The sequence below is a fragment of the Drosophila suzukii genome, chromosome 2R, assembly GCF_043229965.1.
Source record: "Drosophila suzukii chromosome 2R, CBGP_Dsuzu_IsoJpt1.0, whole genome shotgun sequence".
NCBI lineage: Eukaryota > Metazoa > Arthropoda > Insecta > Diptera > Drosophilidae > Drosophila > Drosophila suzukii.
In genome coordinates this window covers 15,202,375-15,226,380 of record NC_092081.1, presented here as the reverse complement: position 1 = coordinate 15,226,380, position 24,006 = coordinate 15,202,375, and the positions used below count along the sequence as shown (strand labels likewise).

The following is a 24,006-nucleotide window of genomic DNA, read 5'->3' as shown; positions in this document are numbered from 1 at the left end:
GCCACAACTTAGCCAAGAGTAAAAATTCATGCTTATTATCAGTAAAAGAGCGGTATACTATTGTATTGTTAAGAGAATTATTTACAATAACAAAACGGGTTATGATCACACAAATCACCAATACATAAGGGGTATATACAATAAATTGAGCTGGTCACTAGATATTGGATTATAAATTTAACAAAAAGCTGTTCTAGGCACTAAATGTTGGACTTCATGAAGGGTTTCAGGACCTCATGGAAGGATTTCGGTACTGATTTCTGGTTCACTGGGTTTTTAAGGGCCGCATCGAAGATACGCTCATAGGCATTGCCATCATAAGAGCCCAAAGTGGAGTTTAGTTGCAGATCACTAAAGTCAAAGCCATCCACAATGGCCACAGCATCGGGTCGCAGTTTGGTGAGCACAGTTTCCAAACGATCCTGAAGCCGGGATAGATCCGTATCGGTCAACTCAATAAACTATAAAAATATTAAAATAAAAATATTAATTTAACTTTTAACTTCCATATTCATAAGCCCAATCTCACCCTCAGGATGTAGCTCATTTGGTTAAGTGTCTCCTTGACTAGGTAAAGTTCCAAAAGGTTCTCCAAAACTTGATTAAATGCAGCTGAACGAGTCTTTGATTTGGGACCAGTCACCCCCTCGGTGAAACAACCAAAAACGAAGGCACGTCCATGGAGCTGAGGGGCAAAAAAGAAATAGAGCCTTTTGGAATTGTGTAGAAAATATTTCAACAAACTAACCTCTGCTGCCTGGGTTAACTCAATGCCCGTATGATTAGCTGCGTCCCCCTCGGTCTCGCCCCTAGCAAGACGGTTCGAAAGGCTCTTGAAAGCCACGCGGGTCTTACTGTAATTGAAATTGATTTAAAAATTATTTATCTAAAGTACGAGAGATTTTCACACTTACTTGGCGGCTGTGTACTGCATAGCTTTAACCATGTTCTCCCAACTACCTGTCCAGGTGCCGAACTCCGGATTCTTCTGCACCTCGCCCAGATAGCGAACCGTGGGTGGCAAAGGAGCTCCACTCAGCGCCGCTCGCCAAGTTTTCATCAAGTAGCGACCGATTTGCAGGAGCAGTACCGTGTTCTCTCCCTCATAGGTGCAGGCTGCGGTGGCATTAACGTAAATGTTGCTCATATTGGAAGAGGTGAGGTAACCGTGACCGCCACACGCCAGGCGCAATCTCTCTACGCCAGCGGAGGAATCCGTGGAGCCGGTTACTTTCAATGCGCAGGACAGGGAATGCAACTCCGGCAGGCGCTCGTACATTCCGTTTTCTATATCCTTAAAGGTAACATCGTACAGATTCCACAAGTAATCGCTGGCCAGTCGGTAGGCCAAGCTGGTGGCTATCTCCGGGAAGAGCTTCATTTGCTGCGTAACGTGATCGATGATCTGGGGCTCACGTTCCCTGAAACTCAGCGTTAGTTTTTTGGAATACATCTCCATTGCTGATAACTTACTTGGGGTTGATGGGACTCTGGCGACGCACAGCCGAGTATCTAGTGGCAATGGTGGAAGCTGCCGCCAACATATAGGCATTATTCTTGGCAATCACACAGCGCGTGCGCACCATAGCAAAGTAGGTGAGCACGAGGGTAGGACTATTAACATACGTTCCATCAGCGTTGACCTGGGCATGTCGCATCAGCATGCGATTACGTGGTATCCTCACATTCTTCAAGCCCATGAAGCCATTGTTCACCCCAATGAATCCCATCTTCTTACCAATATCACCAATGTGGACGCCAGGCAGGGGTTCGTGTGTCTCCTCATCGCGCACCTGGATGAAGAACATGTGCGGTCCCTTAGACTTGTTGTCGATATACAGTTGGGCCATCACCAGGCAGTAGTTGGAGCTGTGACCCACTGATAATGTAGAGATAAGATATGTCATTCGAGGGGATTGGATGAAGTGAGAAGTACTTACAGCCTCCCGGCCAAAACTTGTAGGAAGAAATCTTGGGGGTGTTAAGTACAAATTCATCTGTTTTGGGATCAAAATCAGCCCGGGTTTCGAGACCGCGCAGATAGGTTCCATGACCCAGTTCCGTTTGGGCATAGGTGCCGCAGATCTCGAAGCGTTCCAGCCGCTTGCCGAAATCCTCGTACTGTTCCGGAGTGCATTGGGCCTGTAGAGCTTTTACCAGCATCACGTACATAACGGCGAAGGGATTGCCACCGGGAAAAAGACCAACCATCGCTGGATGGTCATATAGTTTTCTAGAAGTATGAGTTGTTTAGGGATGGAGCACTACAGATGTATAGCAAAGGAACACCCACGGCCAGTAGTCGTCTCCGCCAGGATTACGCTCCTCCTGCAGGCGGCGCAGCTTCTTGGCCGCCTCAATGGCTCCCCGCAGGGAGAACTCGATGATCTCCTCGTGCGACTTGTTTTGCAGCTGCAGCATCTCTAGAACATTCACATCCTTCTGCATATAGTCGCCTGGTTGAAAGATTTAAAAAACAGCAAAGTCAGCATGACCCTCGCGCTGTTTGTCTCAACTGATTAGAGTGGTGATTAGTTTTATGGACTTACGAACGCCCCGGTTGAACTTTAGAATCTCCTCGCCTCCGGACCACCAGGCGGCGAATTCCTCACTGCTGAAACTGGCTCCATCGCGTTCCTTCTGCAGATCGGGATTAACGGTGGCGGGGATTACGGAATTGGGAATTACGGATGTGGAACTAGCCATTGCGACGAGATTTAGAGAACTTCGCGAACTGCGCGCCTAGAGAGTCGATTGCTAAGTGAGCTCCGAACCGCAGTTCTCAGTAAAGAAAAGTGAAAACGGTCATTAAACTTTTAAACTTCGCTCTTTCGATACAATCCAAGGGCTTCAGGTTGAGCTTTAGTGGGTAGTCTATGTGGGTTTCCCGAGAGCGTTTTGCGGTGGGGCAACCGTTATCTCAGTAATCGTTCGCTGGATCCTAGGTGAACATTTAATCGAATGTTTGTTTTTACTGCCATATCATGGCGATAAGAAGTTGGTATACACAGATTTCAACACAACAAATTTAGATTGTTCCTACAGATGTTAGTACTCTAATTAGTAAACTGATAACAAGTTTTAGATCATGATCGTGCCTAACATGGCTTATCGATAGAAACCTTTAGAACAGATTTGCGTAAAATAACAGCGCTGTTACTTCTCTGTAAATAAATGCCACTGTTATCTATTACTTGACTATCGAAAGTCTACCATCTCAATTGCCTTGTTTTATTTTATTTGCGCAGGCTGTTTTGTTTATAGTTTTTGACCATGACCATAAACTTTAATATTGGCCTCCTTGGACATGTGGACAGCGGAAAGACCACATTGGCCAAGGCCTTGAGTTCAATTTCCAGCACAGCCGCCTTTGACAAGAATCCCCAATCCGTGGAACGAGGAATCACCTTGGATCTGGGCTTCAGTGGACTTTTGGTGGATGAACAACTCCAGTTTACCTTTGTGGACTGTCCCGGCCACGCAAGTCTCATACGCACTATCATAGGAGGTGCTAATACGGAATAGCCTATTCGAAAAATTTTTAAATTCCCTATTATTACAGGTGCCCAGATCATAGATCTTATGCTTCTCGTAGTGGACGCTCAAAAAGGCATCCAAACTCAGACAGCAGAGTGCCTGATCATCGGGGAATTGCTGCAGAAAAAGCTGATTGTGGTGATCAACAAAATAGATGTTTATCCAGAGGACCAGAGAGAGTCAAAGCTTGAGAAGCTCCGCTTGCGCCTCTCCAAGACCTTGGCAGCCACCAGTTTTGGTGGTCAAGTGCCGATCTATGCTCTGTCTGCTCTCGAAGGAACCAACATCCCAGAGTTACAAAGCGGTCTGAAGGAAGCGTATTTCCAGCCGCAAAGAAACGTAACCGATCCTTTACTCATGTACGTTGACCACTGTTTCGGAATAAAAGGCCAGGGAACCGTTTGCACGGGTACCCTGCTCCAGGGAAAGGTACAGGTCAACGATGTGATTGAGCTGCCAGCTCTTGGAGAGCAAAGGAAAGTGAAATCCATGCAGATGTTCCGTCAGAACGTGACCAGCGCATCCATGGGCGATCGAATCGGACTTTGTGTGACGCAGTTTAATGCCAAGCTGTTGGAACGCGGTGTCATCGCTCAACCGGGTTACCTAAAACCCATCTACGCCGTGTGCCTGCACCTCAAACCAATTCGCTACTACAAACAGTCCATAAAATCAAAGAGCAAGCTGCACATATCCGTGGGACATGAAACGGTAATGAGCAACGTCACATTGTTTCGGAATGTGGACAATACATCACCTGAATTTCACATGGAGAATGAGTACGAGTATGTGGAGGAAGTACAGCCTGCTGAGGCCCAAGCTACGGATGTCATATACGCCCTGTTGCAGTTCGAAACACCTGTACTAACCCCACCAAATTCAACACTCATTGCCTCAAAACTAGACATGGATGTCCATAGTAGCAGCTGTCGATTAGCCTTCTGGGGACGCATCGCCTGGCAGACCCAAAGCTCCAATTACATTCAGGAAGAACTGCCAAAACTACGCATCTTCAAGCGGAAACAGAAAGTGGGAAGCATTCAGCGAGTGGTGAACGCTAATGAAGTAATTGTTCAAAACCTATTCAAAAAGGAGGCCAAACGTGATCTGTACGTTGGTAAGCTGGTGGAGCTATCCTCTGGAGAAAAAGGTCGTATAGATCGTACTTTTGGACAGACATCCAAAGTAGCAATAACTTTTACAGAAGCTCTATCGCCAGAAACAATAACCAATGTCAAAAATACGCAGGTGTTACTTAATTGTAAGAAATATGTATTCAATAAACAGGCGGGACTGTTTCAATGACAAATCTTGCTTATTTTGTATTTCATTTTAAATATTCCGCCAAAGCGGTATTCGGATATCGATTCCTATGCTATTTAACAGAGCAGCTATTTACTGTTATTTTGTGACTACATTTGCTGTATATTTTTAGTTCAACAAACTTTTGTTAATCAGTGCGGTGGAATTTTGGGCCGCTCCAAGTGCGGTCACACTGCCCTAATCCCGAAATGCCAATGAGTCCAAACAACAACAATTTTGGAGCCTGCCCCCGCGAACTGCAATAAACAAAACATCGAATCGAAAACGAATACAAATAGATCCCGTATTAAAGGGCCATCGCCAAAACAACACCACCTCGCAGCCAACCGAAGAGGCCAAAAACACACCACCCATGTTCCCAGTGCATCCGCTGCCGCTGCTGCTGCTCCTCCTCTCCTTCGCCAAGGGAACCCACCAGATCAATGTCGACTGCAACGAGCTGCAAATGATGGGCCAGTTCATGTGCCCGGATCCGGCAAGGGGTCAGATCGATCCGCGGACGCAGCAGCTGGCCGGATGCACCAAGGAGGGCCGCGCCCGCGTCTGGTGCATCGCCGCCAACGAGATCAACTGCACGGAGACGGGCAACGCCACCTTCAGGCGGGAAGTGCCCTGCAAGTGGACGTGGGTGAAGCTTGAATACCTTATAAACTCAATCTAAAGTATCTTCTTCCTTGCAGAAACGGCTATCATTTGGACACCACTTTGCTGCTCTCCGTCTTCCTGGGCATGTTCGGCGTGGACAGATTTTACCTGGGCTATCCGGGCATTGGTCTCCTCAAGTTCTGCACCCTGGGCGGCATGTTCCTGGGCCAGCTGATCGACATTGTCCTTATTGCCCTGCAGGTTGTGGGTCCGGCGGATGGCTCCGCCTATGTGATACCCTATTACGGAGCCGGGATCCACATCGTGCGCAGCGACAACACCACCTACCGGCTGCCCAGAGACGACTGGTGATGGTTAAGGCGGCACAGCGCCTGGTGTACAGTAGATCACGTTAAGTCCTTGTTATACCTTAAGTACGGCTTATGACACTAACGTTAAGCAACGACTGCGGATCCGACCCGATTCATTCGATTCGGGTTCAGATCGAGACTCTGATTAGTGCATTACGTACCCTAGTTGATAAGTGTAAAGATTGTTGCCACCCCTCCTTTGCGTAGCCTAAGTTGCATTGTTTAGTCTTAGTTACCAATGTACATGGTCCCTCATACAACTCTACATCTGTGTAATTGTATAGGCCGCATAGACAAATTGTTTGCCAATATAACTAACGATTTTAATCAGTCTGCCGTGTCTGCCCTGTATATCCGGGCGGGATTGCCTTTGTCAGTCGGTCGGACGAACAATCGCACTTCTTGGCAAAATAATTGGCCAACTTGTACTTTGATCTCGCGAACATTTTCGGCGTGACAGAGATTGGTCAACAAAAGAACAGAACAGAGGAACCACGAAACCGGCGACATCCCGCTTTGTTGACGCTGTTGACTCACCGGCAAAACACCCAGACGCCGAGCAAATCGACGGAGAACGCACAAACCGGGCAATCGGATGGGGATAGGGTGGCCAAGGGGCGGAGGATCGGCTCGGTTCAGTTCGGAAAACATTTGCTCTGCTGGCCCTTTCATCTGATTGGCATTTCCGAAATTATCAGCGGCGACGCATCAGCCGGCGAGTTGTTCGATTTTAATTGCATGGCCGGGGTCGCCTGTAATTCGATGCGTTTTAATTAGGCTCTCAATTAAGATCAAGTTGGGTTTTATCTTGAAATGGGTGAGTGTTTCGAATAGCATGCAAATGGCATGATTAGCCTGTAGTGCTGTCGTGCCTTTTTTAAGTTTTAGTCTACCTTTATAACTAGTTCAATTTTGTATCAACTATATTTTTTAAGATATTTCCTTTAGGTGATGGAATTGTGGTTTAAAGCAAAACCTCAAAGTTCTTAAAGAAATTTATTTTGTAATATAAAAGCCTATTTCTTAAATTTTAAAATTGAATTTCGTTATTTAAAAAATTAAAACAATACATAGATTTTTTCCCAAATCATAACTAAATAGATAGGAAGATCAGAAGTTAAATAATTGCATCTTTTCTTATAAATATTACAGTTGTAGAGCCACTATTATCTTATAAATTTTTGTTCCTTAAAGCGTACTTTAAGAATATAGACAAATTTGCTTTTATGTCTGATTTAAACTGGGATACTAAGTCACGCCAAAATAACTCCCAACTAGTTTTAACTTGGATGAAAGAGGATTATGAAGATATTTGCTGTAAATCAAATAAGGGTAACACTTGTTACTATCGAACAAAACTAGAAAAAAACCAAGTAAATAATTGATGAAAAAATATCTAAATGGCTTAAACAGATCATCACTAATATATCTTGAAATTTATATTAAATTTTCCTTTCCAGTGATTCTCGAACTGTTGAACAAACAGTTTTAGAGCCACCCAAGGCTCATCCAAATGAATTTGAATTGCGTTTTGTTTGGCGTTGGCCCAGGCAACGGTAAGTAATACTAAACAATTGCCACGCCCCCAGCCATCCCCCTTTGAATAGGCAATGCACTGACCCCGGCCACGCCCACCGCCCACTTTATTGTTATATAGACAAGTGGACATGTGGAGAAGAGCTTTTCAATTAGCCCGGCCAGAAGTTGACAATATGTTGTTGATACTCGTATGTCGCAGTGGATCCACTGGATACACCTAATTACAGTGTAAGTGTCGTGCCGCCTGTGTAAACATCAAGGGGGGATGGGGGTTTTGGAAGGGGCTAAGGAGGGGCAGCACACAGACAAAAAATATGATCACCTTGAACCTGATGTTATACGATAGCGATACTTAATAATACATTGTTCAGATCATTCAATTATCTTTGATCTGGTGTGATACTCTACAATAGATTATGATTATATGATTATAACGAATTTGAACTTAATACAAAAAAGGAATTTAAATCTCTTGTAAAGGTTTCTACAAGTTTTATTGAATAGTTAACTAACTTAACGTAGTTCATACACTTGTATGATTCAAAGGATCCAAAGTTCAAATAGGTTTAGAAAATGTTTCAACATTCGAATATTTGATGATAAAAAGATTCTTAACTTCGAATTAGATAAGTTGAAATATCGATTTTTTTTTCTGTGCAGCACTTGATCTTTGTCCGCAGACATCCCCTCCTGTTTTTGCTCCTTGTGGCCAATCTTCGAGTGCTTTGGACCCTATGTACGTATCGCTTTTCATGGGGCAAATGAACTCTGCGCCATTAGGGAAATTTGAGCAGCTTGTTTGTAAGCAGCCTGTTTGTTTTTGTTGTGCGCGTGGTAACCTTATGGAAAATGCCCAGAGTCCCCAGATCGACCAGATCCCCCATAGATTGTTGACTCTCTGACTGGCTGCAAACTATTTCGCAGCTCCAGCCGAGCTGGGTTTATTTAAATTGGGATTATCCTCACCTGACTTGCCTCCAGAAATAGCCACCACAATAGCGACCGAGTCACATATTGGCCAATTGCAAATATTTGCCAGTATCAAAATAGCATCGATTCGATGCGCAAACTGCCCTCGTATCGTATATATAGCAATATGGAGTGTGGATAATCGGGGCAGAAAAGGGGTGGGGCTCAAGTGGAGACGCTCGACGGGTTTCTTATTTGCCCAGAGCTTAGAAGCTCAACGCTTAATTACGCTCAAGTGGCGTGGAAAATTGTGGGGCGGGATTCTCAGATTTCCACTACCGCCCAACGCCCACTCGACCCAATGACGTTTATGCCAAATTGCTTTGCACTTTGTTTGTTTGCAAGATGGGGAGAACCTATACCTGTACCTATACGAATACTACACTATGCTATGCAAATAGCAAGCGGCATTTAATGAAACGCAATTATTTAATTTTACAGACTGCGTCACGGTTCCCACCTGGCTGCATATTGCACCGTTCGCCTCATAAATAATGACTGGGCAACCTCTAGTGACAAAATCCACGGCCTGGGAAACTCTAACTCTAAGCCTCCATACTCCATACTCCGAACTCCAAGCCGAAACCCAAAGCAAATCTAAAACCAAACCATAATCCGAGCCGAGTTTCGTTCGTGATAACTGCAATTTTCCAGCCACAACTACAGATACAATGAGTGCATAAATCATCTCCAGCTCAGCTGCAACTCTGTGGCATTTTCCTAGCGTGCCGCGGCAGCTTTTCCAAAAACCTAAAAATAAGAAAAACCAAAAGCCATCGCATAAATGTCAAATGCCTGGCAGTTTGATTTGGCCGCGGGTTAAGTGTGAATTATCCCAGGGACTCGGATCTCTCAGCACCATTTGTATGCTGTCTCATCTGCAGAATGCATTTAAGAGCTTTAAGTGCTATTATCGCATTCGAGACAAATGCCATAAGACACATTTCAGATTGCAAATGCAACTTGCAGTCACGGCAGCTTTGGCGATTATAATGAATGGATTCATTCATGGTGGGAAAGAAATTGCTTCCGATTAGTAGTAAAATGACAGAAGAAAATATGAATAATATTACTGAGTTCTGTGGACTTTTATTAAACCAATCAGTTCCCTTTATCGATTTGGTTGTCTGGTAATAAATCAAAGTTAATAGTATAGATATAAATTATTTTTATAAAACGTGTCTAATTATTTCCGAATCATTTCATGACCCTTTTGAAAAACTGCAGTCTCACCAGACTTTTATTACCCAACAGGTCTTGTAACGCGACGCACAAAGGCTGATATGACGATGATATCATGTGAATCTGATATGAGTAATATTCAAATTTATTTTCGCAATCTAACTATAAATTAGATTGCGAAAAGTACAAATGTTCCCCGGAAGTCGAAACTAAAGAACTTTCCCGAGGAATTTTTATATACAGTTTACTTATTTTGTATTATACTTAATCAAGAACGGAAATACCTAGCTTAGAACTTTTGGAGTTGATTACTTAAAAAGTGAATCATTATTATTAGTTGGGATTGTGAAATTACTATTGAAACTACTTGCCATATATGACACGCTTAGGCTTCGGCTGGCTTTCATCGAATCCAATTTCACCTGACACCCGCAGATCTAATCAGCCTTGTGTACCCACATTTGAACTTCAATTCATTCATGGTTTGAGTAAGAAACAATCTAATCGATACTACGACCAGAAATGTTGTTATCAGACGGGAAAATACCTTTGTGAATCCCTAGGCACGCGGAGCTGTCAAAACAAAGAAGTCGAGGCAGACAGCGCGGAATGCCAGTTGACAAATTCTAATTGGCAAAAGTTCCCGGAATCGAATCGAATTGAATCGTATTGAATTGAGTTGCTTTGCTTACTACTAAGGTGTGTTGATGCGGTGGGCTCTTCTCATGTTCGCCTTGTTAACACTTCGTCAACGGTAAGGTGTTCATTTCGCCGAGGAATGTGTGAATGTAGATTGAAATTCGATTTCAATTGCAGCTTTTGAGAGCTTCGCCTTTGAAGTCGCTTGAATATGATTTTAACCGCACCGCCAAAATAGTCACACATTGAGAAATATATCTCCAAATATCTCAAAAACATGAGGCGGTTTGTAAAAAAAATATTAGATTTTAAAAAGGTGCAATATAAAAGCATGCTTCAAGTTTCTGTAAGTTCTGGCTCTTAGTTTTTGGAATATATAACGTAGGGAATTAAGTCTTATTAAAGTTGTAATTTATTTCACACTTAACCAAAATATTGTTTGTAATCTAGCAATTAGTTTTAGCCTACAGATATTAAATATGGCATACAAATTGAAAACTGTTATCATTTAAGAAAAATCGTAGTATTTAAAAACAGTTGATTGTCCGAAACAAATTTTCACATTTAAAAATAGAAATATATACCAATAGGCCAAATAATTTCAACATATATATTTAGATTAAGTGCAAAGAGGTATAATAAATACAAGTGAGAAATCAATACAAAACAATAAGTAAAACAAGTACAAATGAAAAATCTATACAAAAGATATTAAAATGATTGATTTAATTTGATTATATTTGAATCAAGGTAATAAATATTTTGTTTTTATTTTCCGATTGTTTTTTCGGTATACCAACAATGATAAACAAGAATTTTTGCAGTTAATAATTTTTTCTCAGCAAATAAAAAAATGTATTTTAAATTTTAATCTTTGAAAATGTGAGCGGCTTTATAGTTTCCGACATATCACCATTCGTACGGACGAAATTTGTCGCCTTGTGGGCGTTAGAGTGGGCGTGGCACCATGCTGAAATAAACCTGTGCTGCTCAAAAATCTCTAGAATCTGCATGCTTAATTTCAAAACTCTAGCTTTTATAGTTTCCGAGATTACAGCGTTTAAGCAAACGGACAGGCAAATGGAAAAGGCTAAACGGACTCGGATAGTGATCCTGATCAAGAATATATATGCTTTATGGGGTCGGAAACGTTTCCATCTATTTGTTACAAACACCCCTTTACTCTACGATTAACCGGAATAAAAATATTTTAAAGTTAAGGATTTAGTAATGTGCCTGCCTAGTATTTTTTCCGGTGCAGTTAATTAGCGCCAGGCGACAGGCGTTTGTCTGCAGCCCTCAACCCCTTGATCAATAGCCTTCGAACCACTTGGCCCCCCGGTTTCGCTCCAGCCAGAAAATCGGAGCAGTGCGAGCCCCCAAAAAAAGAAGCCCCAATCCGAAACTCTGCTGCTGCGCTGCCGTCACTTCGGCTCGGCCAGTCGAAGGCAACCCGAACGAAGGCGAACGTTTTCTCAGTTTTTCGCAGCGTTTCCTCTCAGTTACGTTTTAGCTGCCGGCGCGAGCGGTGCTATTTTCAAAAACGCTCGAGAGTGGCTCGAAATTTCGAAAATTGCTGGCCAGGAAAATCGCTCTTTTAGAAGGGGGAAAACTCGCGCGCGCGATTTCCACGTTCGTCGACGATCTTTTATAGAGCGCCATTACAACCGAATCCACTCGTGAAATACGTCTGAAAGTAAATTAAATACAAAACAACATATGCACACGAAATTTGTTATCAACACGCCGAGTATTGAGCTTAATGCGGGGCTTAGCTTCATTTTCTGATTTTCAGATTTTCAGCCTATGCTAATGCGTCGTTTTCCACTGGCTGAGAGCCGTTTTCCCGTGTGCTATGTCCGGTGAATTGGCGCGCAATTTCATTGATTTGTATTGCATTGCATTGTATTGAATTGAATGCAAATTGCAATTGCGGCACAGCGCGAAATTGAACCTTTGACAGTGGCGACGGCTGCGCGCAACGTGGCGTATGCGTAATCTGTGGCAAAGCGAATCGAAGTACTCGCAATCAAATTGAAATTGAAATGGAAATGCAAATTCAAATTGAAATAAAAGACGCGCGCCGGCTCAAATAAATTATGTGCCAGTGAGTTCTAAGTGCCTCCCCCCGTCTCTTTCCAATCGCCTAGTTCCTCCACTATTTCGCCGTAAAAAAAGAAGTAAAAATAAAAAATAGACCCAAGCCCAAGCCAAGGCAATTGAAAATGCGATTCATATCGGTCCGAATAGCAGCAGCAATAACAACAGCAACTAGACGACAGCAGCAACAGCAACAGCAGCAACAGCAACAACACTGATGATCGCTGGCAACATGTCAAGCATAATTAATTTTCGATTCCGCCGATTTCTTGCCACCACAAGCACCTCATCTGGAAATCTGGAAGTGTAATTACGGGTAAACTTTACTTATTCCCTTGTAATTAATCTCTGCCTCTCCCTGAATCTGCGATCCCCCGATTCCCCGATTCCCCGATTTGTTTTTGTTTTTCCCGCTCTTTGTCGCTATATATTCCCAAGTGCGATTTTGTTTTATTATAATGCGAAACATATAAACATTTCACTTATCTGTGTGTATCTGCGAACGTGTGTGCTATCTGCCTTTGTTGTTTCAACATTTTGCGAAAATTGTTTAATTGTTTGGTTTCTATTATCACATTTGGCACTCGCTCTCGGCTCGCTTCTCTTTTTCGCATTTTTTTTTTACTAATTTATTGCCTCCGAGCATTAAGAATTTTTAAAAATCAAAAGCTGATCAAATTACGAATAAGCTAGCATATGTTTGATTGTCTGGCAAGCAATTAATAAAGAACATTTGCATAGCATTTTGTAAGGCGGAAATTCCCAGTTGGATTTAATTGCCTGGCAACAATTGGGGTCTAATAAATGCCAAAACTATTGAGGCGTTCCAAGTATTTCGGATTTGGAGTGATACTAAGCGGCTTAACAGCCACCAACTAAGTGAGTGATTAAACAAAGTGTTTTTGATTGAATCTACTATATTATATATACTATATGTATGCACAACACACTCTATCTGTTGCCTGGCATGAATCACCACCGGTGAGACATATTGTTTAACCAATTAGTAACGATGTGTCAAATATCTCCTGGGTGATATATAGATGGATAAACTGGCCAACTGTCAGGCGCGACTGATAAATCACTGCGGCAGCTGCAATTGCAACTTCAATTGCAGCTTGAATTGTCACTAAGCTAATCGCTGGCAATTTCCTGTATTACACTCCCAGAGCCATAAAAAGTATTATCCTAGGGTACGGGGGCAAAAATAGGGAATACAATAAACTGGCTCATTAGGGGGACAAGGACAGAGTGCCAGAAGGACCGTACAAATACAAATTACGACTCCTGGGGCAATGAAGACCCAAGGCAAAGACACAAGCCGAAACGCAAACAGAAGGGCCAATAAAGTGTGCACAGCAAGAAATATGATAAATTAATACTATTAGTATACCATTACTTTCCAAGAACATTTAAAAAAATGTAGTATCTAATGATTTCTGACTTAATAAGCAATTTCCTTAAGTGCTACGGTTTATTGCTCCTAAGTCTTTTACATTTTTCATTTAATTTTAATCCCCTTTTCCATCATAGATATGTATTTCTTCCCGTGTAAATAATGCTGGTAATAACTGCGCTTTGCAGGGGCGATCCGTTTGGGGGCGGGGCAGGGAGTAAGCCAAAGCTACATTGGTTAATATAAATGTGCGCCGGCATGTCCATGAAATGTCCATAGAACAGACGTCTGACTAGCAGTTCGAGTACCCGGCTAAACAGGCGACACACCAGGCCATGGATGACAGTCCCAGTCCCAGTCGCAGTCCCAGCCCCATTCCAGGTCCCCGATCCTTCGATCCCCCATCCCCGAACCCCAATCCTCTGATCCCCATTTTGCAGTGGCAAAGACACACGGACGGACTTTCCCGTACTGCCTAGGTGTCGCTTTTTGTTGTTGTTTCTGTTCGCTTTATAATAAAAATGCAACCATACCAGTTTTGCCAACTGACAACTCACATACTGGTACATAGGCGGCGGGGCCAACTCGTTTGCCCCTTCTGGCCACCGAACAACATCAACAACATCAGCAACAATAACAACCATAACAACTGCAACTACAACTACGAACTGCATGTGAATTTGGTTTCAAAAAACTATGTGTTTATACCCTTGGATCAAGGGTAATTGAAGTGGATGATGTTGTTTGCTTAGCACTGGGGATGGGCAATTGTGCGGGGAAATACTTGTGTATACTCAAAAGTTGGGAAACTCTTCAATGAAAATGGTTAGAAGGAGAGGGTTTTGCTTGAAGTCAAATATGATGTTGGCAGGATAACTTTTTTGGGCGTATGTATTATTTCCATAGTGGCAAAGGTTTTCTTAAAATTTAATTAAATACAACATACCATGACTGTTGGAAGGGACTCTTGACAATCTTCTATGTTATCCTCCAAATTATAGTTTTTGATGTAGATAAATCTAAAAAACTTAAGAATATAAAATACATAATATAGTAGTTCATATGAGTATGGCTAGTAAACCTAGATTCTGTTTAAAATAATCCTAAAAATTCTAAATGTTCCTGATACTTGCGATACTTTGTATATAAAACGTTCTTAAGATCTATCAAAAAAACACAAATTTGAAGGATTTCCAAAGTCTTTCTCTTGGTTATAGGATTTCAGCAATTACAGGCCGATCCTCTTGGGTTTTCCAGGGTATTCCGTGTTCGGTAGGACATATACTTGGTTGTGATTCGTGGCTGCGACTCTCTCTCGCTCCCGCTGGCCACGTTCACGCACCTGTCCGAGCACAGAGCCAGGCGGTCTGCGATCTGCGGTCTGCAATCTTCGGCGGGTCTTCAGGTCTTCAGTTCCCCATCCGAAGCTCCAGCCGAGCGATCTCCAATCCGCACACACTCACCTGGAGAGGCGAACTGCAACTGCAACTGGTGACTCTGCAGGTGTTTTGTTTGTTTGCCGGACTTGATTATGCTGCCGAAAGGGGGGGGGGGGGGGGGGGGGGGGGGGGGGGGGGGGGGTGGGGCGAAGAAGTGGGGTCTGCGGCTCTGCCTGCATAATAATAATCCGGCAATTAAAATATGATCGCATAATAACTCGACACTCGAGCGTCTGCCTATGATTTATGGTTCAGCTGGTTCGGCCAGCGACTTTCAGCTTATTTATAGAGATGGTCCAGCTATAGAGCCCCGATTACCGATTCCCGTTCTCCGAAGAATTCTTCTGCTAGTGGGGTAATTGTGTGGCTGCGACTACTTTTTCTTCGGCTCTCCGCATACTTTTGCATTCGCTTAAAGGTAAATTGCTGTCGCCAAGCGCCAGACGATATAGGGGATACCCCTCGCCATCCATGTTTGGCCCCCTTACCCCCTCTTTAAAGCCCCCTTTTTGAAACCCCCCTTTTTTGAGCAAGCCGGCTTGGCTCGTTTCGTTTTGGAAAAACCCAAAACAGAAGACCAAAGAGCGAGAAAGAAACCAAAAAAAGAATTAAAAGACTGAGCAGCAAAAAGCAAAACATTTGATACGCCACCCCCCTTGCGTCAAAGACCCCCCTTCGCCGCTTTGTGACACCGCCTGTCCGACTGTTGCTTCTAATAAATAATTTTAAATGCTGACTACAAAACGAAACCGAACGAATAAAGTGAAGTTTAAGTGTAACCCAATAGCCAAGTCGCGTTCTTAATTGCCTGCGTGGGATGTGGGGATCTGGGGATGTGGGACATGTTGCTGCCGTACGTAGATGTTGCTGCTGTGCTGTGCTGTGTCTGTGATATGGTGTTGCTGCCGTACACGAGATGTTGCAGCTGTGCAAAGTGGGCCAGGCCAAGTGCCCAAGTGCCCACTGCTTGCCATGGCGGGTCCAAAAAAGTCCAAAGTCTTGACACTCATTCGGGGGTAGTTTCCCAGTTTCCGCGTCTGCCAGCCTCTGCTTTCCATTTCCCCTTTCACATTTTCATTTCCATTTCCATTTCCCCGTTAGATGGATAGCTTATGACGTCAGCCTCTTTGTCGCCATATGTCTAGGCCCACACGCACACCCGTACTCACATCCAAACTGATGGGAAAAAGCATGCGTCATCGCAGCGTCTGTCGATTGCAATTTCACCAGCCCCCCTGAAACGGTTTAGAGGGAATCCAGCCAAGGGATGGATGTGGTTGAATAGGGAGATGGGGTTGGGGATGGGGATGGGGATGGGGTCTTCTGCGTCACACAACCAATGATAATTTCGCCATGACACGCAATGCAAACACGATTGCACACACTCAAAAAGTACCAGAGCAATTTCCCTTTTTGTTGTACAATCACAGAAACTAATTAATATTTGCTGAACAATACACGGCTAATAAAAATTCCTCTGATAAGATATTAAAAATAGACAATATACGGGGGATTCTTTTGTACCCTATCTCGCCATGATGGTTTTGCCAGACTTAACGGCGTGTACTTGGGCGATTAGTTAAGTTTTTCGAGGGGCCATGAAATACTCTATGTGGAGGGCCCTTGGAAACGAGAGGGTTAACCACCTATAGGTAATTGAGGAACACCATTTCACAAGATTTCTTAAACTATACCATTGGAACATATAATAATAGAAACATCTCTATAAATGTTTGTTTTATTTAGCCAAATACCCAGTTTAAATCAAATTTCACGAGGCAATTGTATTTTTATTAATACTGTCTCGGCAGATATTTGCCTAAAAAGTTGTAGTTCTAAAAGTTAATATGTGAGTAATCTCTTTTCTTACCTTTAAACAAGTTATCTCTTATCAGTTCACTAGTGACACTTTTATAGTAGGATTTCCAACACCTAAACAATGATATTCAAAGTTTATAGTTCGGATTAAGTTCACTTTAATTACACCAAACAACACTTAATGCTCAATTAAGTTGGTAATAATTTTTCATTTGGCTTAAACTGTCTAGGCATTTATTTAATACTTATATTTTATTAACTTGTACCATTAGTTATTATTGGTATAAACCTCTCCTTCTGTTTTATTATAATAAGTTTACTAATTGATTAAGAGTCGCCATATATACTATACTGCCGCCAAGGTTCCCACAAAGTTGCTTAACCTATAAATAGAGCTTGAAGTTCTAAACTTAAACCAAACTTATTTGTTGGTCAAAGAGAAAATCAAAGTTTCCAGACTTTGTGCCAGCGCCAACCCTCCACTCGCATTCACATGCGCCCCTTAACTTCCCCTAGGGCGCTGCCATCCATAAACAGAAATAAACTAGATTACTAATACGCCGTGTTGTGCCACATTGTGCTCGGGTTATTTACAGTCAGCAATTGCAACAATTTACTCAGTGCAGCCAGACAAAATGGCGGCAATGGCAGTGCATGTGTGCGTTTGCGGTATCAGTATCCGTATCTGTATCTGTACATGAATCTGTATCTCTATCTTTGTGTTTGTGTTTGCAACCTCGCTGACAGCATTTGGTGCGTGCCATTTAACTTGACAAGCTCATTTGTTGCAACAGCAAATACAGCAACTACATCGGGTACAGCAACAGCCAGCTGTACATATGCCAAGCCAGCAAAAAACGAACATTTGTTTATAATATTTATTTATTTACTAACATTCATTCTTATTGCCCTGGCAGGCAGTCCGACAATGTCAGCCGCCTTTTGGCAGCGGATTCAGCGATTCGCGAGCGAACAAACAATTTCAATTGTCGGTGATATATATGCAGGCTCTCACAAGCACCCAGCTACAAGCCATATAAATGTATGTTCGCGAGCAGGGGGATCTGGTAATGGGAGTAGTAAAGCACCTTGATAACAGCGCTCGTGTGGCGCTTTTGGCTCCCCAACCCATAGATCCATAAATCCCACAATTCGCCTGCCACCAGCCAAAGTCCAGGCGGTTATATCCATCTTTTGTCCCACCGAGACGGGGGCTTAGATGAGCAATTTGTAGTCGCAATTTCACACAAATTATGCAGATGGCACAGAGAATCCACGAGATTTTAGTTTTTCGCTGCTCTCCTCATTTGTATGTAAATGTATTAATGTGCATTTATGTATTTCCTATGCAAAGTCCGTGAAAACTTGTAAAAAAAAGGCCAGACCAAAAACACTGCGTTGCCCATAAAAATGGAAGCAAAATTTGTGATAATCATATGTTAATTTCAAATCAACGCTGACGTTCATGTTCCTGCTCCGGCACTCCAATCATAAACAGACTAATTTATATGAGTTTAGCGGGCCTCCATATCTGTACGTCAATAACGATGGAAAACAAAAAAATATAGACAATGTTTATGAGGTAGCCGGCAATGTTTCATTGGAAAATTAAGGAAAAGAGTCGGAAAAATGGGACATCCACAGATTTAAGCAGATTGAAATATGAAGATAGTTGTAAGATCTTATAATATAAGAATACATAATCTGGCTTTTAAAAATACGGGCATTGTAAGACATAATAGAAATTATATGTTTGCTAGTTTTATAATTGGGAACAAAGCTTATAAGTAATATAAACTTCTTTCATTGGGCCAGCCCTTGATATTATAAAAAGTGGAAAATCAGCGTTCCACATATGTATCTCTTTTAAGAGCTATAACCCTCTAGAAAACCATTTCCGATTGTATAACTTCCCCCAAAAGGCAAATAGAGCTTGTCCGCTGTCAAATACCGATCTGTTCATTAGCTCCGACTTGTCACTAGAATTGGGAGCAGCTAAGATTTGGTCTGGCATTGTTGCTGTAATTGAATTAACACCTCCGGGGCATCGTCTGCCCGTCTGTTTGTGGCAGGTTCAACGTCACGACACCGAACTAATCGACAAATAAACAAACATCCAAAGGCGAGGCAATCAAAAGCGGACGAAGCTGATCGAGTGCAACTGCACTGGTCCACCAGTTGTCACACGAGGGAACCGAACCCCTTTTCCCCCGGCGATTGCATGTCAGAGTCGAGCACTGAAATCGTAGAGCCAAGATATATGGGCACATCAACGTGAATTAACAGACACATTAACCGATAACCGATCTCCAAACACGAAACACGGACCCAGAACGAAAGACTGTGGCAACGAACCCAGAACGAAAGACTCTGGAAACGAACTGCGAAGAAGAGGAAGAAACGGAAGTCTAGACTCCAGAGGCGAACTGAATTCGAATCTGAATCACGGCTACGGAATGTAGTGTGCCATATGCACGGCCGATCCGATACCATTCGATCGCATCGCAGTCCGCATATAGAGGTAATATTTTTTATGGCCATATCGAATTTCAAGCAGCCCAGCAAAACAGAGCAACAGAGCGAAATATCGTCAGCAGAATCATTTTGAGCCGAGCAAAACGGAACAGAACAGTGGAGAACAGAACTGGCTATGGATGTGGATGTGGCTGTGGCGCCCAAGTGTTACCCCCGGCACCTGTCCCATTCAGTTCCCATTCAGATCCCCCTTTTGGCCAACACCCCGGGGGCCAGCAGCTTGTCTTGGCCACAAAGCAGAGCTGAAAATATTCAAACAATTCGCATTTGCGTGCTAATCAATAAATTTGCCTGTGAAAACCATTTTGATTGCTGGTATCAAACGAAACTTGTAAGCGATCAGCGTGGATATTTTACCGAAGATGGAATACCCTTCCCAAAGACTTACAAATAAGGTTTTAATAATAGCTTTATTTAAATAATGTAGAATCTGGAGTTATGATGCGTATTCTATGTGCATTATTATAATTTCTACGAATTTAATCTTTTCCCAACTAATTTACTCTTTAAAAGGAATATAAAGAAGATATAACTTTTAAAAGCGTTCTTGTTAAAAATTGAAGAATATTGATTTAAAGGTTTAAGCTCGACACACCAATAATTATATTTATTTCTGACGTAAGAATTTACTTATTTACAATAAGTGTAAACAGTTTTTATTATTTGAATTAAGACAAGCGCCATCTGTTTTTCCGGTTGGGACACAAAATCGTTCCTACTTGATAACAGTTTCCAAGAATTTGTTTATTTTTTTCTCTGGCATTTTGGAGATTGTCATTAAACAAATGTGCCAGAAGCGGCTACCAATTCAAAAGGACAACAACAATATCATAAAATCGGGTTCCGCACGTCACTCGCTGGAATTCCCGTAAATCGTCTGCTCAAAATTTGTTGTTTTCTTGCTTCTTTTTTCTGATTTTTTGTTTGGTCCGTTGGCTGGTTGTTTCTAAAAAATTGTTTACAGCTATGCAGCCTCATCTTCGATCAATAAATCCGGTTTTTTTTGTATCGAACATAACAAAAAGAAGCCAACGAATATTTTGTATACGTAGTTTTTGATTAACTTTCGCCTAAATAATTGCACAATAAAAATTTTGTGGAATTTCGGTTGTTGTTTTGATCGCATTTTTTAGCTCTGCACAAAGTTCGACTTTGGATTGGCCCCAAACATACTCACTCTCACAAGCCCGGACCGTATGTCTGTGTATCAATTAATGGTTCTGTTTGGCTATTTATAGATTTTGCGGTAAATTCGCTAATAATACTCGAATTTCAACAAGCCAGCACCCGCACTCTAACGCCCATGGCCCCTCGTCCAGCATTTCCCCCACCATATTTGCCCCGAGTTTATTAATAATTCGTAAACCGAACCCAATGAGCAGTTAAGAATAATAAAAATCATTTTATATGATCCATGATTCATGGCCATGACAACTCTGTGCAGAGACTTCGGCTGCGCTTATATGGCCAAGAATCGGCCGAGATTCTGATTCTGGGGGTGACTAATCGACTTAGGCAAAGAAAATATCTTTCGGATCGAATGGGAGTAATCTGGTGGCGGTTCCAAAAACGGCACTGCGTTAAGTGGCTTTTGCTGATTGGCCCAGCAATAAACAGATGATCAAAAAGTGTGCACAAAGCCATAAATAGAGATTTTGCAGATTTAAAAATATGAATTTCAATTTCTTTCTTGGCTCCAAAATCAAACTAAGCTGGACCGTTAGAAATGAAGCCAATTCAAGCAGTATAACCCTGAATTCGAATTTTCACCATACCCAGTGGTAAAACTCTCCTTATATTTGATTAAAAATTAATGTTCTTTTCAAAAATCTCACCAATTAACTATTAACTATATTAAAAATCAATAAACATTAAAAAATTTTTTAATAAAATTTCAAGTAACTTCATGGTAGTAAATCTACCTTTTTATTAGTTTACATATCCCTATGAACATATACGTGATTATAATTAGGAAAAACATGCTTTAATCAATAAGATAAACTCACTTGATGTTTAAAAACAGATCTTTTTATGGAAACACATTTTAAATCAGTTAAAAAAAGCGGAATCTCAGGTTATAAAATTAAATTACAAAACGAATGTAAAGAATTAATCACTATTAAACTAGTTGTAAAACTCTCTTTTAAAATGTATTTTAAATATATAAACATTTAAAGTAAACAAGTTGTGTCAGACATTGTAATTTTCCCCACATCTATTTGTTTAGGAAAAAGCCAGGTTATTTGAAAACTCTCCGATGAAATCGCCTTTAATTAAACTATACGATGTGTGACTTTTATGGAGCACTTATTCCGGCACATTTGGGTTCGGCTCAACTCCGTTCGGTTCTGTTCAGTTTAGTTCTTTTTGTTCGGCTCGGTTTGGCAATGATTCGAACGCTATTAAAATCGCATTACCCCATCGGGAGAGTAGAAATCGACTGAAGGCGGAGGACAGGGCAGGACCAGTTTGAGGTCGGTCGGGTCTTCACTGTGGTCCTGTCCTGGCACTCCGCAGTTCGAATGGGCTGGGCCCCATCGATGCCCCAATGATGATGATGATGATGATGATGGCTAATAGCTTTGTTAGCTTTTATACGTTTGTCTGGCTTGTGACTTTATTATGTCGTTCGATGCATTCGTTTCTTCTGTGGTCCCCCCTTGGCTTTTCACTCCCCGGCATACGAAATTGGTTAGCTCTGGTTGTTGGCCCATTGTCTTGGGCAATCCGCAATCGGCAATCGTCAACGTCATGGGCCTTGTCTTCATCTGGGCTGCAGCTGTAATCGGTTTTGGTTTTGGTTTTCAGTTTAGGTTTTGGTTTCGGTTTCTGTCAGATGGAATTGTACCAAATAAAGCTGAAATCCCGAGCCCGTCTGGCCCCCAAGGGCCTGCCATTTGACAAATGTGCGTTTTTTAGCCATCTCATTGTTGTGGCAAACAGACTTCAATATGCAAATACATTGAAATTAGTTGCCAGGCAGCGATCGGAATCAGCGGGGTGTTTTTGGGATCCGGGGCTCTGGAGTCGTGTCTTGTAGTTGGCCTGTGGAATTTGCATGATTTGCCAAAGTCTCTGGGGGTTTTTTTTTGGCGCCGCTTGCGGGGGATTGCGACTGATCTCGGGGCTTAATGGCCATGTGGCTGTAGGTTGTAAGTTGTAAGTCGTAGGCATTCCGCTGTTAATTGAATTAAGCCAGCGACATGGTCCACTCCGCAGGTAATTGGCAGGAGGCAGCCCGGTCGGGCTTTTAAGTGGAATTCGCGATGGCGAGAGTGTGATAAGAAGGGAGCTGCCGGGAAGGCCCATGCGTAAAGTGCATATATGTAGAGGTCTATATATGTACAAACCCACCGCCGATCATTAGAGTCCCCGTCTAGACGCCGTCTGCGTGCCATGCGTAACCCTTTCGGGAGCCAAGAAACCAGAACTGAGAGCTCAGAGCTGAGGACCCAGAACCCTAACCAATTTTCTGCAGCTCGAGTGCAACCCCGAGCTGGCTTAATTGCCCAGGCCTTGTCGGTTGGGTTGACGCCATGTCGGAACCATTAGAAACCCCAACGCCAGCCCATAATCACTGGCCCTCAGCCCTCGGTGCTCGGCTCTCAACCACTTTAATTGGCACGACATTGCCGTCTAAGTCTGAGTCATGTAATGCCGCCCGACGGGTTCCCAATTACACACTTTATAGAATAATACGCAGGGCCGAGATCTTAGGAACTGGACCTCAAATTAAAAGCCCTGCTAATTCCCACTATTGCTCGGCTATTTTCGGATCAACCTTAGGCCCCATCGCGGTCGTCAGAACTCTCAGATTTCTCAACTCATTCACTCAATCGCACATTAACCTCCGCTCGAGAGACCGACTGATTTGGCGATTTGGAAATTGCGTACACTGCACACATGTGGCACGATCATCATCCTCTCATCGCCCTGGGCATTGAAGCATCAAAGCATGAACAATGAACCCACACGATAAGCCGAGAACCGAGAACCGAGAGCCCAGGCGATCCAATTGAAATCAACTCGAGCCCTTGACCAAAAGCAAGAATCGTATTTGGACTGGCAGGCGAAGAGTGCTCTTGAGTTGAGCGATGGGGAATCACTGCGACATTGAAGCTCGCTGTTACATAATCTGCGAGGAAAACTGCGACTTCCCCGGCACAGCACAATTCACAATGGTGATTAATTTGAAGACCCACACTTTGTCAAAGTCATCTAATTCTTGTAGTCGCACAAAGAACCATTTCCTAGAAACAGAAAGATGAATTAATGAGGCATACATATAGTATAGTATATAGTAGAGTAGTTCCCACTTTTGATTTGCATTGTCCTTGTCAACTGACGCTTGACAAATTGCACCTAATCGTAGGGAGCGGGCACAACAACACCACTTCAACCGATCGTCACGTAGTCAATCGCTGCATTCGCTGCTCTTCAATCATTCACATGTGTGTGCTGCGTTATCAAGTGCAGAAATTAACATATTATTCGAGTTCTACATATACAGTCCAGCATGAGCTTAGGTCTTATCAGGTCGGGTAGAGTGACAAATACCGATTAATCGGGGGTA

The 24,006-nt window shown here is 42.6% G+C and overlaps 4 protein-coding genes across 5 annotated transcripts in view; 3 read left to right on the top strand and 1 right to left on the bottom strand.

The window, feature by feature from the left end:
* Positions 1 to 32: 32 nt before the first annotated feature.
* Positions 33 to 3,060, bottom strand: Acox57D-p (acyl-Coenzyme A oxidase at 57D proximal). Its single transcript, XM_017072167.4, has 8 exons — positions 2,550 to 3,060; positions 2,294 to 2,456; positions 1,941 to 2,233; positions 1,474 to 1,879; positions 915 to 1,421; positions 749 to 854; positions 530 to 685; positions 33 to 461 (listed from the first exon to the last, which is right to left on the bottom strand). The coding sequence occupies exons 1-8, from the start codon at positions 2,704 to 2,706 to the stop codon at positions 201 to 203; spliced, it is 2,049 nt and encodes a 682-aa protein (XP_016927656.3). The 5' UTR covers positions 2,707 to 3,060; the 3' UTR covers positions 33 to 200.
* Positions 3,061 to 3,179: 119 nt separating this feature from the next.
* On the top strand, positions 3,180 to 4,846 carry eEFSec (eukaryotic translation elongation factor, selenocysteine-specific). Its single transcript, XM_017072575.4, has 2 exons — positions 3,180 to 3,508; positions 3,563 to 4,846. Exons 1-2 carry the CDS (start codon positions 3,274 to 3,276, stop codon positions 4,840 to 4,842), a joined length of 1,515 nt encoding a protein of 504 aa, XP_016928064.3. The 5' UTR covers positions 3,180 to 3,273; the 3' UTR covers positions 4,843 to 4,846.
* Positions 4,847 to 5,006: 160 nt separating this feature from the next.
* On the top strand, positions 5,007 to 6,146 carry bisc (TM2 domain-containing protein 1 biscotti). Its single transcript, XM_017072436.4, has 2 exons — positions 5,007 to 5,484; positions 5,541 to 6,146. The coding sequence occupies exons 1-2, from the start codon at positions 5,213 to 5,215 to the stop codon at positions 5,815 to 5,817; spliced, it is 549 nt and encodes a 182-aa protein (XP_016927925.1). The 5' UTR covers positions 5,007 to 5,212; the 3' UTR covers positions 5,818 to 6,146.
* Positions 6,147 to 11,653: 5,507 nt separating this feature from the next.
* cv-2 (crossveinless 2) overlaps positions 11,654 to 24,006 on the top strand; it is a 28,575-nt gene continuing 16,222 nt past the window's right edge. Inside the window, exons 1-2 of one of the 2 annotated variants that reach the window (XM_017075011.4) lie at positions 11,654 to 11,841; positions 12,296 to 12,561. The gene's annotated coding sequence lies outside the window, so the exon portion shown is untranslated. Of the gene's footprint in view, positions 12,562 to 24,006 lie in introns of both variants that reach the window. The other variant, XM_070995268.1, reaches the window with a different exon arrangement.

What these genes read in the sequence shown, in the direction of transcription:
- Acox57D-p (XM_017072167.4), bottom strand. Translation starts at nt 2,706, where the DNA reads ATGGCTAGTTCCACATCCGTAATTCCCAATTCCGTAATCCCCGCCACC. An exon ending in AAAGTTCAACCGGGGCGTTC is followed by an intron (nt 2,457 to 2,549) that starts GTAAGTCCATAA and finishes TCTTTCAACCAG; the next exon opens with GCGACTATATGCAGAAGGAT. An exon ending in CAGAGTCCCATCAACCCCAA is followed by an intron (nt 1,422 to 1,473) that starts GTAAGTTATCAG and finishes GCTGAGTTTCAG; the next exon opens with GGAACGTGAGCCCCAGATCA.
- eEFSec (XM_017072575.4), top strand. Translation starts at nt 3,274, where the DNA reads ATGACCATAAACTTTAATATTGGCCTCCTTGGACATGTGGACAGCGGA. An exon ending in CATACGCACTATCATAGGAG is followed by an intron (nt 3,509 to 3,562) that starts GTGCTAATACGG and finishes CTATTATTACAG; the next exon opens with GTGCCCAGATCATAGATCTT.
- bisc (XM_017072436.4), top strand. Translation starts at nt 5,213, where the DNA reads ATGTTCCCAGTGCATCCGCTGCCGCTGCTGCTGCTCCTCCTCTCCTTC. An exon ending in GAAGTGCCCTGCAAGTGGAC is followed by an intron (nt 5,485 to 5,540) that starts GTGGGTGAAGCT and finishes TCTTCCTTGCAG; the next exon opens with AAACGGCTATCATTTGGACA.